Below are 11,111 nucleotides of genomic sequence, written 5' to 3'. Positions count from 1 at the left end.
CACAGAAGCCCTCTTGCAACTGAGGGGACAGGCTAAGGCTGGCAAAGTAAAAACAGAAAGGCCTGGTCTGGGAACTTGCTGATATTATTGAACTTCTGAATCTTGCCTATGGCCAGACTTATTAGGTAATAAAAATAAATCCCTATTTAAGCCACTATAGAGCTTTCTGTTACTTGCGACTGATACAGTGGACAGGACAGTCAGCAAAGAGACTGGGTAAGAAGTGACTGAAGTGGTGCAGGTGAGCGACGATGGTGTCTGGAACGATGATGATTATCTCCCTACAGGTCTTTCCATTTCTAGTCTTAGTTTCCCCTAATTTGTCTTCCACACTGTCATACTTTCTCAGTGCAGATCTCTCTATGAAGTCCTCTTAGCTTGAAATTCTTCGCTGGCTCTCCATTGCCTACATGATAAAAATCTAACACTCATTGTCTAATACACTGCATCCTTGTGGAGCACATAGATTCTACCTTATCTGGCATCTTCTCACCACTCCCACCTTTGCACTCCACACACCTCCTTGGAGCCACAGCCCCTAGCGAACACCTCCCACATGCCAGACACCGTCCATTCTTTATCACTAATCCAACCCCTGAGAAGTGTGTATTGCAAGTCTATTTCATAGGTGAGAAACCTAATGCTCAAGGAATACATCTAGTAAGTAGTAGATCAGGATTTAAACCGATTTCAAAACGAGAGATGCGACATTCTCATGTGCCAAAAAGTTGGAAGGTAAGTGACTGCTATGCTGTTAAAGTGCTCAAAGATGTCAGCAGGGTCCCAGGGCCTTCCAGTCTTCCTTCTCTGCTGCTTTAGAGGACTGGCTTTCACGCCCACACTGGTTACTTCATGGCTGCTCATCTCTAGACACTGCATTCAGGTCTAAATCAGAAAGGAGAGGGCTACACCAGCTCACTCTACCCATCTCCCAACTTTTGTTGTTGTTAAGAAAGCAAAGGTTTTCCTAGAACTCCCTGCCCTCATGGAGCTTTCAGTCTGATAAGTGAGATATTTGGGAGGTCAGGTGAAGGGATAAGCACATCTCTTCAGACCATAAACAACTGTATGACAGGCCTGTCTTCACCCCCAAGACCTGGCACAGCATCTCACAGAAAGGAGATGTATCGTGAATATGTGTTAAATTCATTCTTTACTCAGGAAGGCTTTGAAGTGTATTTTAAATGTATATATTATGTATTTTAAAAGAAATGCATTTCTTATTTCTATTAGGAATGCCTCCCCCTTGCCCAAGACTGAGCCATTGTATTCTCCCAGTATTAAATCATTCACTCAAGCATCTTGAAAAACACTTTGCTACCCACCCACCCACCCACACACATTGTTGCAGTCTCTTCTCCCAGGGAAGATTCTAACAGCGTCTGGTACAACAATTCACATCAGAGGTCCTTAGGAAACATGCGTTTTTTGCTGAAGGCTTCATTTGGATTTTCTAAAGAAGGATATCTCATTGTCAGTGCCATAGCTGCTGAAGTGTGATTCTGAAAGCACCCAAAATAACTCCTCAGGTTCCTATTCCATAGCTTATTATGTGTAGTTTTAATAGTTCTTTAAATGCCCTGTTTTGCTGCCCTTTCTACTACTACAGGTGATGCCAGCTGGGAACAAGGCAGGCAGAGGCAAGCGAAATAAAAATAATACAACCCCTGCTTTGGTCTGGGCTTATGTTGCCATGGTGATATTGACAAGTGACACGCAGGTGAGAGGTTCTTTCTACAGTGGAGCCATGGATTGTGGTGACCAGAGAGGTAGGACATAAACACAAGAGACCCCTAAGCCTCCCAGGCCTGGAAAGGGCTTCAAGAAGCTAGCTGGTCCACTCCCCTGCCTCTTACCTGAAAATCAAATAGATGGGCAGCCTGTTTCTAAAACTCCTCAAGAATAAGGCTCACAACCTCTCCAGTCACCTGTTAGGTTCATATTTCACAATATTCATGACCTTGAATGGGTTTTCTATGCCTAATCTCATATTCTCTTGATGTCCTTCCATCCCAATTCCTCTTACTATTGCTTCTATGGAAATAAAAGTTAATCATCACCTTATACTCTGTACAGTAACCCAGGAGGGAAGAAAGAAAAGCAAACCACAGCTGAAGCGTGGACTCACTTGTTTCTGTGCCACCACGATCAGCTATGGTCCTCTCAGGGTCACCACCCATTTTTTCCACCAGTCTTGGCTCTGGGAGTGAGTGGCTAGAAGGGGAGCAGCCCACTGACCCAGCCAGAGGACCCCGGCTGCCACTGAAAGAGAAATAGGCCTGCTGCATAATATGTCAAAGTGGGGCAGAGCAGCCTTCCCATGAAGGATGTCTTCTTCCTTCTGAGTGAAATAAAGCAGAGAGAGCAGGAAGGTCTGTTTTTAACAAGTATCTTTAAAAGCCTTTGCGACAGCAGACAGAGCCCAAGGCAGCTTGCAAACCCACATTGATGGCAACAAGGCTCTCATGCTTCCAGATGACCCTGCAAAACAGAAATGGTTCCACTAAATTAGCACTCTGGCCTTCTCCCACCTCACATAAAAAAAAAATCTCTGCTTTCAAAATAATTTCAGGAATCATTCTGCCTAAAAAACACGTGATGGCCTTAATATCACAGCCTGGTTTAAAGGTGAGTAGGAAAGCATCCAATCCAAGATTCAAGAACGGAAACTGCCTTCCCTAAGCCTTCCAGAAGCAATGGGAACCCCCTCCCTTTCACCACCTGCATAAGCATCTCTTGACACTAATGGCCCTTCCCCATTTCCCTGTTGTTCTTCATCCCTTAACTACTGTACTCCCATTTCCATTCTCTTAATCCATTTCACTAATCTTAATTCCTGCTACTGACAGGCTGGACCAACCCTGGGCCTCTCTTCACAGTCAAAACGCTGTCAAGAAAACTAAACATTTGCATTAAACTTCTCTTAGTTTCTCCACCTGACTTCTTTCACACCCTGGACCAATAAACCAGTGCTTATTTTCACAGGAGTAAAGAAGCCTCTGTCTGTAAGTGAGGTTAACACCCACCCTGAGGCTGGATTCTGTCTGGTCTCTCCCAACAGCTGAGCATCATGATTTTGCTAATTAAGCCATGTGCTTGTCTTTAATTAGCTGCATGTGAATCTTGTTGAGAAGTCTTGGATCCGTGAAGTAGTCTGGGATAAAAATCAAAAAGAAGAAATCATCTACAACAGTGGTGAAAAGACTTACTCTGGGAGGGATACAGTTTACTCTGGCTAAAAAGTTAGGATGGCTTGGGCCTAGCAGGACTGTTACTGATGGCCCCGCTTTACTATGTAATACAGTAATATGAGATGTCACAGCAAATCCCAGAGGTCACTGCCCCCACGGGGCAGTGCTGTGTCTGCCAGCTCAAACACCCCCAGGAAGGGCTCACCCAGGATGCTCCCTCTTCCTCCACACTGTGTGGTCTGTTCCTCTGCTTTGCTGACGCACAGGAGCCATCAGAGGGCTCAGGCACTCTCTGGGTTTTCTGCTCCCGGCCCATCCTGGGGCCCAAATAAATGCCAAGTATTATTCTTGTCTCAACTCTGCTTGCCAGCTCCTGTCTCCGAGATATCACGCCTTCTCTGAGAATACCCTCTCAGAGGAGCGCCAGGCTCTCGCAAGATGACGACAGATGAGGGTTTTTATACACCAGGCATAATGTGAATCAGAGGCAGCATCTGCTGTGGCAGCAAAGGCATACTTACATTCAGTTAGAAACTGCTTGAGGACGTAACCAGCCACCAACTTCCAGGGCTAACAGGACCCAAGAAATCACCCAACCCAGCCTCTTCCCTCTAAATACCATTGACCTTAGGCCATCTTGGGCAGCTGGTCCATTAGAATCACCTGGGGAGCCTTTAAAACTATGGATGCTAGGCCCCACACCAGGCTAATTAAATAAAAATCTCTGGAGGTGGGGCCTGAACATCAGTATTTTTTAAAAGCTCCCCAGGTGATTCTAATGCATAGCCAGGGTTGTGAGCCCTGCTTCAGGACTCCCAGGGAAAAGGAAGCCATTATGACCCTTTGGGAATCTCAAAATTCTTAACAATCCTCACCATGAGGAAGTTCTGCCTCATTTCTTATCTGTCCTCATTTTGAGGAAATGACAATGAAGGAAAGAAGTCTCCTGAAAAAAGCTCCCCTGGGGGACATCAGGTGAAGAAGTAACCCAGACTCTGCAGGGAGAATCCTGTGCTTGTCTAAATTCACAATATCACTCCTTCCATTGGCTTTATCAGATACCCCAAACCTATCCTCCCTTACTCACCTGCAGCAAATTCTGGGATGTTGTCTGGTCTTTTCAATAACATTTCTCTGGAAAACATTAAGGGACAGGTAGGAGGTGAAGCAGGCTTTAAGGCTGGCTGTGGCTACTGCCTCAGGTCCTGTGCTTTCATGTAGCAGATTAACCTGAGAGACACCCATCTTGGGAGTCAATAAACCAAAGGATTCCTGATAAAGACCCTTTCATTCATGATTTTCCTTCCACTCAGAAGGCAAGGAGCAAAGCATCCTAAATGGCAGCAAACCTAAGATGTTGCTCATTTCACAAAAGATTTGTGCTGCAGCCAGGTGGGACTTGTCATTCATTCAACAGCCATTTCCACAGAAGCAGACACCAGCCAGGGGCGGGAGGCAAAGATGAAGAGCATGCTGCCTGTCCTCAGGGGCTCACATGTGGTGGGACAGATATGCAACCCCACGATGTTCTAGCAAGTTTAGATCCCCAGAAGTGGGGGAATGCAACCACCAAAGCTGAAACTTCAATGGTTGTTGGCTCTGCAGTACAGCGCACAGACACCATAACACCTGCAATGCCAATGCCACTGGAGAGTTGAAAATGTCTTACATCACATATAGCTTTATGGTTCATAAAGTATATTCACAAATATTATCTCACTTTACAACAACCCTGTGAAACAGCAATTATTATGTCCACATTCTACATATAAAGAAACAAAGCCTTCAGAAGGTTAATCATTTGCCCAAGTTCATAAAGCTAGTAATAAAGGAAAGAGGGCCCAGGTCTTGTGACTCCGAAGTCAGTACTCTACAGTGTGTTCTCTTGGCCGTGGGCTGCCCTGCCCCGCCAGGCCTGCCTTACCAGCCCATCCTCCCCTGCCCAGGAAGCCTCTCCCTCCCAAGCATCAAGAATGTTGCCCCCCTTCTCCTTCACTTTGATAATTATTGAGTGTAAATTATGTGTAAGTAATTGCACTACATATAAGGGATTGATTTTTAAAATGATAAAATATAGATCTACCTCAAAGAACTTATAGTTAAGAAACAGAGTTTCCAAATGTCCAGAAGGCCAAGTAACTTCTGGTTAAGTGCTAAAAGAGGGGGATTAAATAGTGCTCCGGGAAATCAGAGGGGAGAGAGAAGTTACTGAGGGGGATCCCCAACATCTTCACAGAGCATTTGGCATTGGAGAGAACCCTTGAAGTGTACATGGGATTTGGTAGGCAGGACAAGGGTTAAGGGCTAAGAACATTCCAGATCCAGGGAAATAGCAAGAACAAAGGCCCAGAAATAGAAAGGAAACAGTTCATGTTCTATAGACTGAGACTTCCTTGAGTATAGAAACTGGGTCGTATACACCTTGGTATCCCTAGAGTCCAAAAATCACTCGAAGGTGTCTGTGCCTGGGTTCTCTGGGGTTGGTGGAATGATCAGAGAAGTTCAGTCCGGCTGAGTAAGGGGTTCTTGCAGGGAGTAGTGGGAGACATAGAAGGTTCTGTTACAGAGGGCCTCAACTGCCAGGAGAGACATTTACACTCAACTGAAGACAATGGAAATGGATAAATAAACATGGTGTACTCACACAATGGAATACTACATAGTAGTGAGAATGGAGGATATCTACAAGATGCTATAGAGCAAAAGAAGCCAGGTGCAAAAAAGCACATATTTGTAGAATTCCATTCATACAAAATACAAAAAGGCAAAACAAATTTGTGCTGTAGAAGTCAGGATACTGGCTACTGTTGGGGGAGTAACTAGAAGGAGCCACAAGGCACGTGAGGTGTGGACAGAGGTCTGTGTCCTCATCTGGACACTAGCACCACATGTGCTTCAGTTTGTAAAAGTTCCTCTTACTTACAATATGTCACTGTTTGGCATGATATATCTTAATAAAATGTTTAAACATAAAAAAGGGCAATGTTGCGGTGCCACTGAAGGTTCTTCCAGCCAAGGAATAATATGATTGGTGCTGTATTTTGGGAATATTCATCTGCCTGAGTGTCTATAAAAAACATCTAATAACAGCTTTCTACAATTTCACCATGGCTATCATATCTTCAGCCCTAAACCTGAGGTTTCCAGGTACCGAAAATAAGTTAGATCCCTTCTTTTTCCATTTTTCAGGTCCAAAATTCAAGACATTAGAGTTCTGTACATGGTATGTCTGAGTATAGACTGGAAAGCTGGAACTAAATGGCCATAAATCATTAGGATCAAAAAAACTCTAGTGAGACGTTCACTTCCCAACAAGAATGCTTCAGAGCTGCTCATGGATTGAAGTGAGTCAAGAGCAGAGCACTGCAGAACAGACAAAGACAGGCATGCTGCTTAGGACTTTGTCATCTCTTCTCCCTTCCTCTTCTCTTGCAGGAAGGACTGTGTGAAGTATCCAGCATGGATGAAGAGCTGATTCTGGTTCATTCTGGTATCACTCAAAGGAAATAACAATAACACCAAACAAAAGTGAACCCTCAAACTTCAAACACTAAGTCCCTTGCATCCTCCACCCAGGAAAGGGAAAGGCCTAGCAGGAGCCAGGAGGACTTCAAGTAGCTTGAGGCACAGCAAAAGGAAAAGCCTGGTAGCCTACCTAGTCTTGGCAGGTGCGTGGTAAGAAATGGAAGAGAAAGTGTCTGAGACTGTCCCCATGGCAGCCAGACCTAGACACCCAGCCTGTAACCGACTAAAACAATACCTTCTTCATTCGCCACTCTCAAATGTTCTAATCCTGTTGTTTGTGAACAATGCAAATGTTAATTTAATTCAGGCATTTAACATCTATCTTGGAAATCTCTTTGCAGGAACTATTCCTAACTTGGATTGCAAGCTCCCCAGGATAGGAACAATGTCATCTTTATTTCCCTTTAGAAAAAAAGGTGCAGAAAGTGATAGCTTGATCCTTAGGTTTGGTATTGATAGAGGACCCCTAAACTATCTTTTGCCCAAGCCTTACCAGTGGCCCAAATAAACCCAGCCTTCGCAGAGTAACTGGATAAGTTTCTGTTTTTCTTGTCTCTTTCCCCTGTCTGCCCCTGTGAGAGTCTGCTGCCACTAGGAGAAATGGCTAAAATACAAATAGTGAGATCCAAGAAAAAAGGAGTCTTGAAAAAAGAAACCCCCACAGGTCTGCTTTTTTTTTTTTTTTTTTTGAGACACAGTCTCACTTTGTTGCCCAGGCTAGAGTGAGTGACATGGTGTCAGCTAGCTCATAGCAACCTCAAACTCCTAAGCTCAAACAATCCTACTGCCTCAGCCTCCAGAGTAGCTGGGACTACAGGCATGTGCCACTGTGCCCGGCTAATTTTTTCTATATGTATTAGTTGTCCAATTAATTTCTTTCTATTTATAGTAGAGACAGGCTCTCGCTCTTGCTCAGGCTGGTTTCAAACTCCTGACCTTGAGCAATCCGTCCACCTCAGCCTCCCAGAGTGCCAGGATTACAGGCGTGAACCACTGCGCCCGGCCCCAGAGGTCTACTTTTGAGAAGATAAAGGAGAGCCCCACTTTTCGCTGTAAGCACAGTCCACAGACTGGGGGGCTAGGGATTGTGCGTTTACAGCATGATACAGTAGAAAAATCAGGTGTTTGAACCCTGGATCAGCAACTTGAGGAAGGTACTTCACCACTCTGAGCTTGTCTCATCAGTAAAATTAAAATAACACGCTTTTTTTTTTTTTTTAATTGAGACAGAGTCTTGCTTTGTTGCCCAGGCTAGCGTGAGTGCCATGGCATCAGCCTAGCTCACAGCAACCTCAATCTCCTGGGCTCAAGAAATCCTACTGCCTCAGCCTCCCTCCCAAGTAGCTGGGACTACAGGCATGTGCCACCATGCCCGGCTAATTGTTTTCTATAAGTATTAGTTGGCCAATTAATTTCTTTCTATTTATAGTAGAGACGGGGTCTCGCTCTTGCTCAGGCTGGTTTTGAACTCCTGACCTTGAGCAATCCGTCCACCTCAGCCTCCCAGAGTGCCAGGATTACAGGCGTGAACCACTGCGCCCGGCCAACAAGCTATCTTTTTTAAAGTTGCCGGGAGGATCAGCAAAAGTGTGCTAAGATGGCACACACTACACAGACACACTGGGGACACAAAAATGGCTCCACCAGCTTGGAGCTTTGGGCCAGTAACAGAAATAGATTGACAATGCAATGACAATACTGAGTGATAACCAACAATGTAGGGAAATGACAGAATGCCTAGAAATGGAAGCCATTAGTGTTATTTAAACCTTGCCTACTTGTCTATAACCAAACAGTATTTAGGATAGCTCTTTTGTTTTCATCCATTGCTGCTCCGTGATGTATTTTTTTTTTTTATTTTTGCCTCAGTTCTTTGCCTTTCATCCCATTAGATTTTTCCATTCATGCAAATGCAAGGCTGAAAGGTAGTGGTATGGGAGAAGGAAATAACATGTTCCTGGAAAATGTTTTTTCCCCAAAGAAAAGAGTGGCTTCCCACCATTGGGTTTTTCTACACACTGTTCTCCTGTAGGGAAGGGCCAGACATCTGAATTTTTTTTTTTTAAGTTCTACTTGTGATATTGTTAAGCTCCTCTGACTACGAATAGTGTTCTACACCCAAAGCCTGCCTGTTGGGTTTCTCAATGCCAAACTCCTTCTTCTAAGTGTTGTATGGTTTTTATTTATCCCCAGAGTTAAAGTGAATGAATATTAATATTTTTAAGAATTTAGAGATAACTGAAGAAAACCTTGGCCGCAAATCCCAGAGTTAGGAAAAAATCAATCTCAGGATGTTTTCTAACTTTCAGTAAGTGAAAAGCAATAGGGGGTGTTTAAATAAAAAAGGAGATACTTGTATTCCCCAACAAGGTTTGGCAAAATTTTCCACTAGTTGCCCAAGGCAAGTCTGTTAAACCACCTACCTGAAAAAACCACCTATGAGCAACTCTACTTCTTTGTGGGTCCTTAGATACTTTTCGTTAGCAATCCGAGTCTGAACCTGGGGAACGAAAGCAAAGGGTCACGTTCCATGAGGAGATCGATTCAGGCTTCAACTGTGGAGGTGTGAAGGGCTGGGGGGGACAACGTGAGCATTTAACCAAGGTCTTTTCCCAGAATGCTTGAAAATTTAAGCCCTCTATCTTCTTATAGATTCAACATCTCTTCGCCTTCTCCTGCTCAGGCCTAGGGGTCTTAACTGAAGTCGGATTCCGACCGTCGGTAAATTCGCGTCTGTATCTTGATGTCTCTGGCAGAAATTTCGGCCCATTTCTCTGGCCGGATCCTGGCTTCAGTCCTGCCTGCACTTTCTAATGCCCGTCGGGCCCTGTTTAGGCCCAGAAGCCCGGAGGTTCACTGGGGGTCTCCCCTTTAACTAGGAACAGGCTTCCGCTCCCCATCTCTCTGCGTACCTCCTTCCTGTCTGGGGCCCCTGTCCCGAGAGAGTGGGCTGCACTTTGATAGAGGCGGGCGCACCCACCTTGAAGTTTCGAAGCTGCTCCCGTTGCTCGGGATTCAGCGCCCCGGGGTTTGGCTGCAGCCTGCCCTTCCACGTCGCCATCTTGCTGAGGTCGTCAAGGCGACGGTCCACGGGCTAGGGAGGCCCCGCCCCCGGCTCCGCCCCGCCCCAAGTCCGGGGTCCCGCTCCGCCCCGCCCCAAGTCCGGCCCTCTTCAGCAAGGGGTGGACTCCGGAGGATCTCTGAATAAGGATCTCGTTTTCCGAATTTGGGGACTAATTTCTGGGCGTAATTGTATATGGAATGAGTCTTAGCTCTTCACTCCACTCAACCCCAAATAGTTTTTTTCTTAGGTCTAGAACAAAACAGGAAAAGAGGTTCCTAAGGCAGGGTCTCCCAGAGTCTAGTTCCTGACTCTCTCACTTGGGCAAAGTTAGAGGAAGCCTAGTGCTGGGGAAGGAGAATCCAGGCTTCCTCCCTTTCTACTGGCCCAGAAGCCAATCTTTCCACTTGTCCTGTAGACACTTGACACTGAAGTCTTGGATTCTTAAAAAAAAACTGAAAGCACCCCAGAACACTCAGAGTAAACTGAGTTTTGCAAAGGAAGGAACCATCTCAGACTAAAGATGCTGGAAAGGACCTAGGGGACATCCTGCCAGAATTTCCCCTCTTGGACTGACTTTCTTGTGTAGATTAATTTTGTCTTCACCCTGGGCTCCTTATAAATTCTAAATTATTTTCTCCCACTCTCAATTAAATAGGAAAGGAGAAAGGGAATTGGTCTTCAAGATTTGTTCTTCTGGTATTTAATTAAGAAGGGAAAATTAAACATAAAGCCAGAGAGCTGAAAATAGCTGCTGGGTAAGGGCAGAAGCCTGTCTGTCCATACACAGATGTCAAGATTCTACCCCTATAGGGACCGTGCCCAGCAGAGGCCTTCTGAGAAGCAGAAGAGGAGAACCCAAAACAGAGCCTGTCTTTTCAGGTTTGTGAACAACTGCCCCAAGGAGCAAGGAAATAGCAGGAGAAACAAGCTCAGCATTAGGCTATGGCCTTGGAGAGGTCTCTCAGTGGACTGCCTCTATCCTTCCCAACAAAGACTGAGGAAAAGAAGTGAAAATGTTGGCAGTTCCCAAGCCAGGGAAAACCACAAGTGGTTAATTAGGTAGTGGGCTGAAAGCCTCTTCCCATCCCACTTAGTGATCATCTGGGTTGTTTGGTTTTTAGGACAGAGTTAATAGAGTAAGAGGGAGATAAGCTGCCATCTGTCAGAAGTGGTTTTTTTCTGGCAGGAGCAGAGGTTAACCAGAGGTGATATTTCCTGTTGGCCAAGACCTGTTTCTTCCCACCCCCACAGCCCCCAGAGAAGCTAGTAGTGGAACCTCTATAGCTGCACCAGCAGATATGGTCACCATGAGCCACCTGTGACTCTTGAAC

The 11,111-nt window shown here is 45.3% G+C and overlaps 1 protein-coding gene across 2 annotated transcripts; it reads right to left on the bottom strand.

Annotated features, from left to right (window-relative positions):
* Nucleotides 1-2,373: 2,373 nt before the first annotated feature.
* On the bottom strand, nucleotides 2,374-9,804 carry RIIAD1 (regulatory subunit of type II PKA R-subunit domain containing 1). 2 transcript variants are annotated; one of them, XM_012767612.2, is made up of 5 exons: nucleotides 9,697-9,804; nucleotides 9,140-9,216; nucleotides 4,279-4,325; nucleotides 3,027-3,154; nucleotides 2,374-2,481 (listed from the first exon to the last, which is right to left on the bottom strand). In XM_012767612.2, the coding sequence occupies exons 1-4, from the start codon at nucleotides 9,775-9,777 to the stop codon at nucleotides 3,084-3,086; spliced, it is 276 nt and encodes a 91-aa protein (XP_012623066.1). In that variant the 5' UTR covers nucleotides 9,778-9,804; the 3' UTR covers nucleotides 2,374-2,481; nucleotides 3,027-3,083. The 2 variants fall into 2 exon arrangements, with proteins under 2 accessions (XP_012623066.1, XP_075856245.1); XM_076000130.1 differs by lacking the exons at nucleotides 2,374-2,481; nucleotides 3,027-3,154; nucleotides 4,279-4,325 and adding an exon at nucleotides 4,332-6,687.
* Nucleotides 9,805-11,111: the final 1,307 nt, after the last annotated feature.

Source organism: Microcebus murinus, chromosome 2 (assembly GCF_040939455.1).
Source record: "Microcebus murinus isolate Inina chromosome 2, M.murinus_Inina_mat1.0, whole genome shotgun sequence".
NCBI classification, from domain to species: Eukaryota; Metazoa; Chordata; class Mammalia; order Primates; family Cheirogaleidae; genus Microcebus; species Microcebus murinus.
The sequence above is the reverse complement of the archived record's forward strand: the minus strand, read 5'-3'. Positions and strand labels throughout refer to the sequence as shown.

What these genes read in the sequence shown, in the direction of transcription:
- RIIAD1 (XM_012767612.2), bottom strand. Translation starts at nt 9,777, where the DNA reads ATGGCGACGTGGAAGGGCAGGCTGCAGCCAAACCCCGGGGCGCTGAAT. An exon ending in AGCAGCTTCGAAACTTCAAG is followed by an intron (nt 9,217 to 9,696) that starts GTGGGTGCGCCC and finishes TTCGTTCCCCAG; the next exon opens with GTTCAGACTCGGATTGCTAA. An exon ending in CATCCCAGAATTTGCTGCAG is followed by an intron (nt 3,155 to 4,278) that starts GTGAGTAAGGGA and finishes TTTTTATCCCAG; the next exon opens with ACTACTTCACGGATCCAAGA.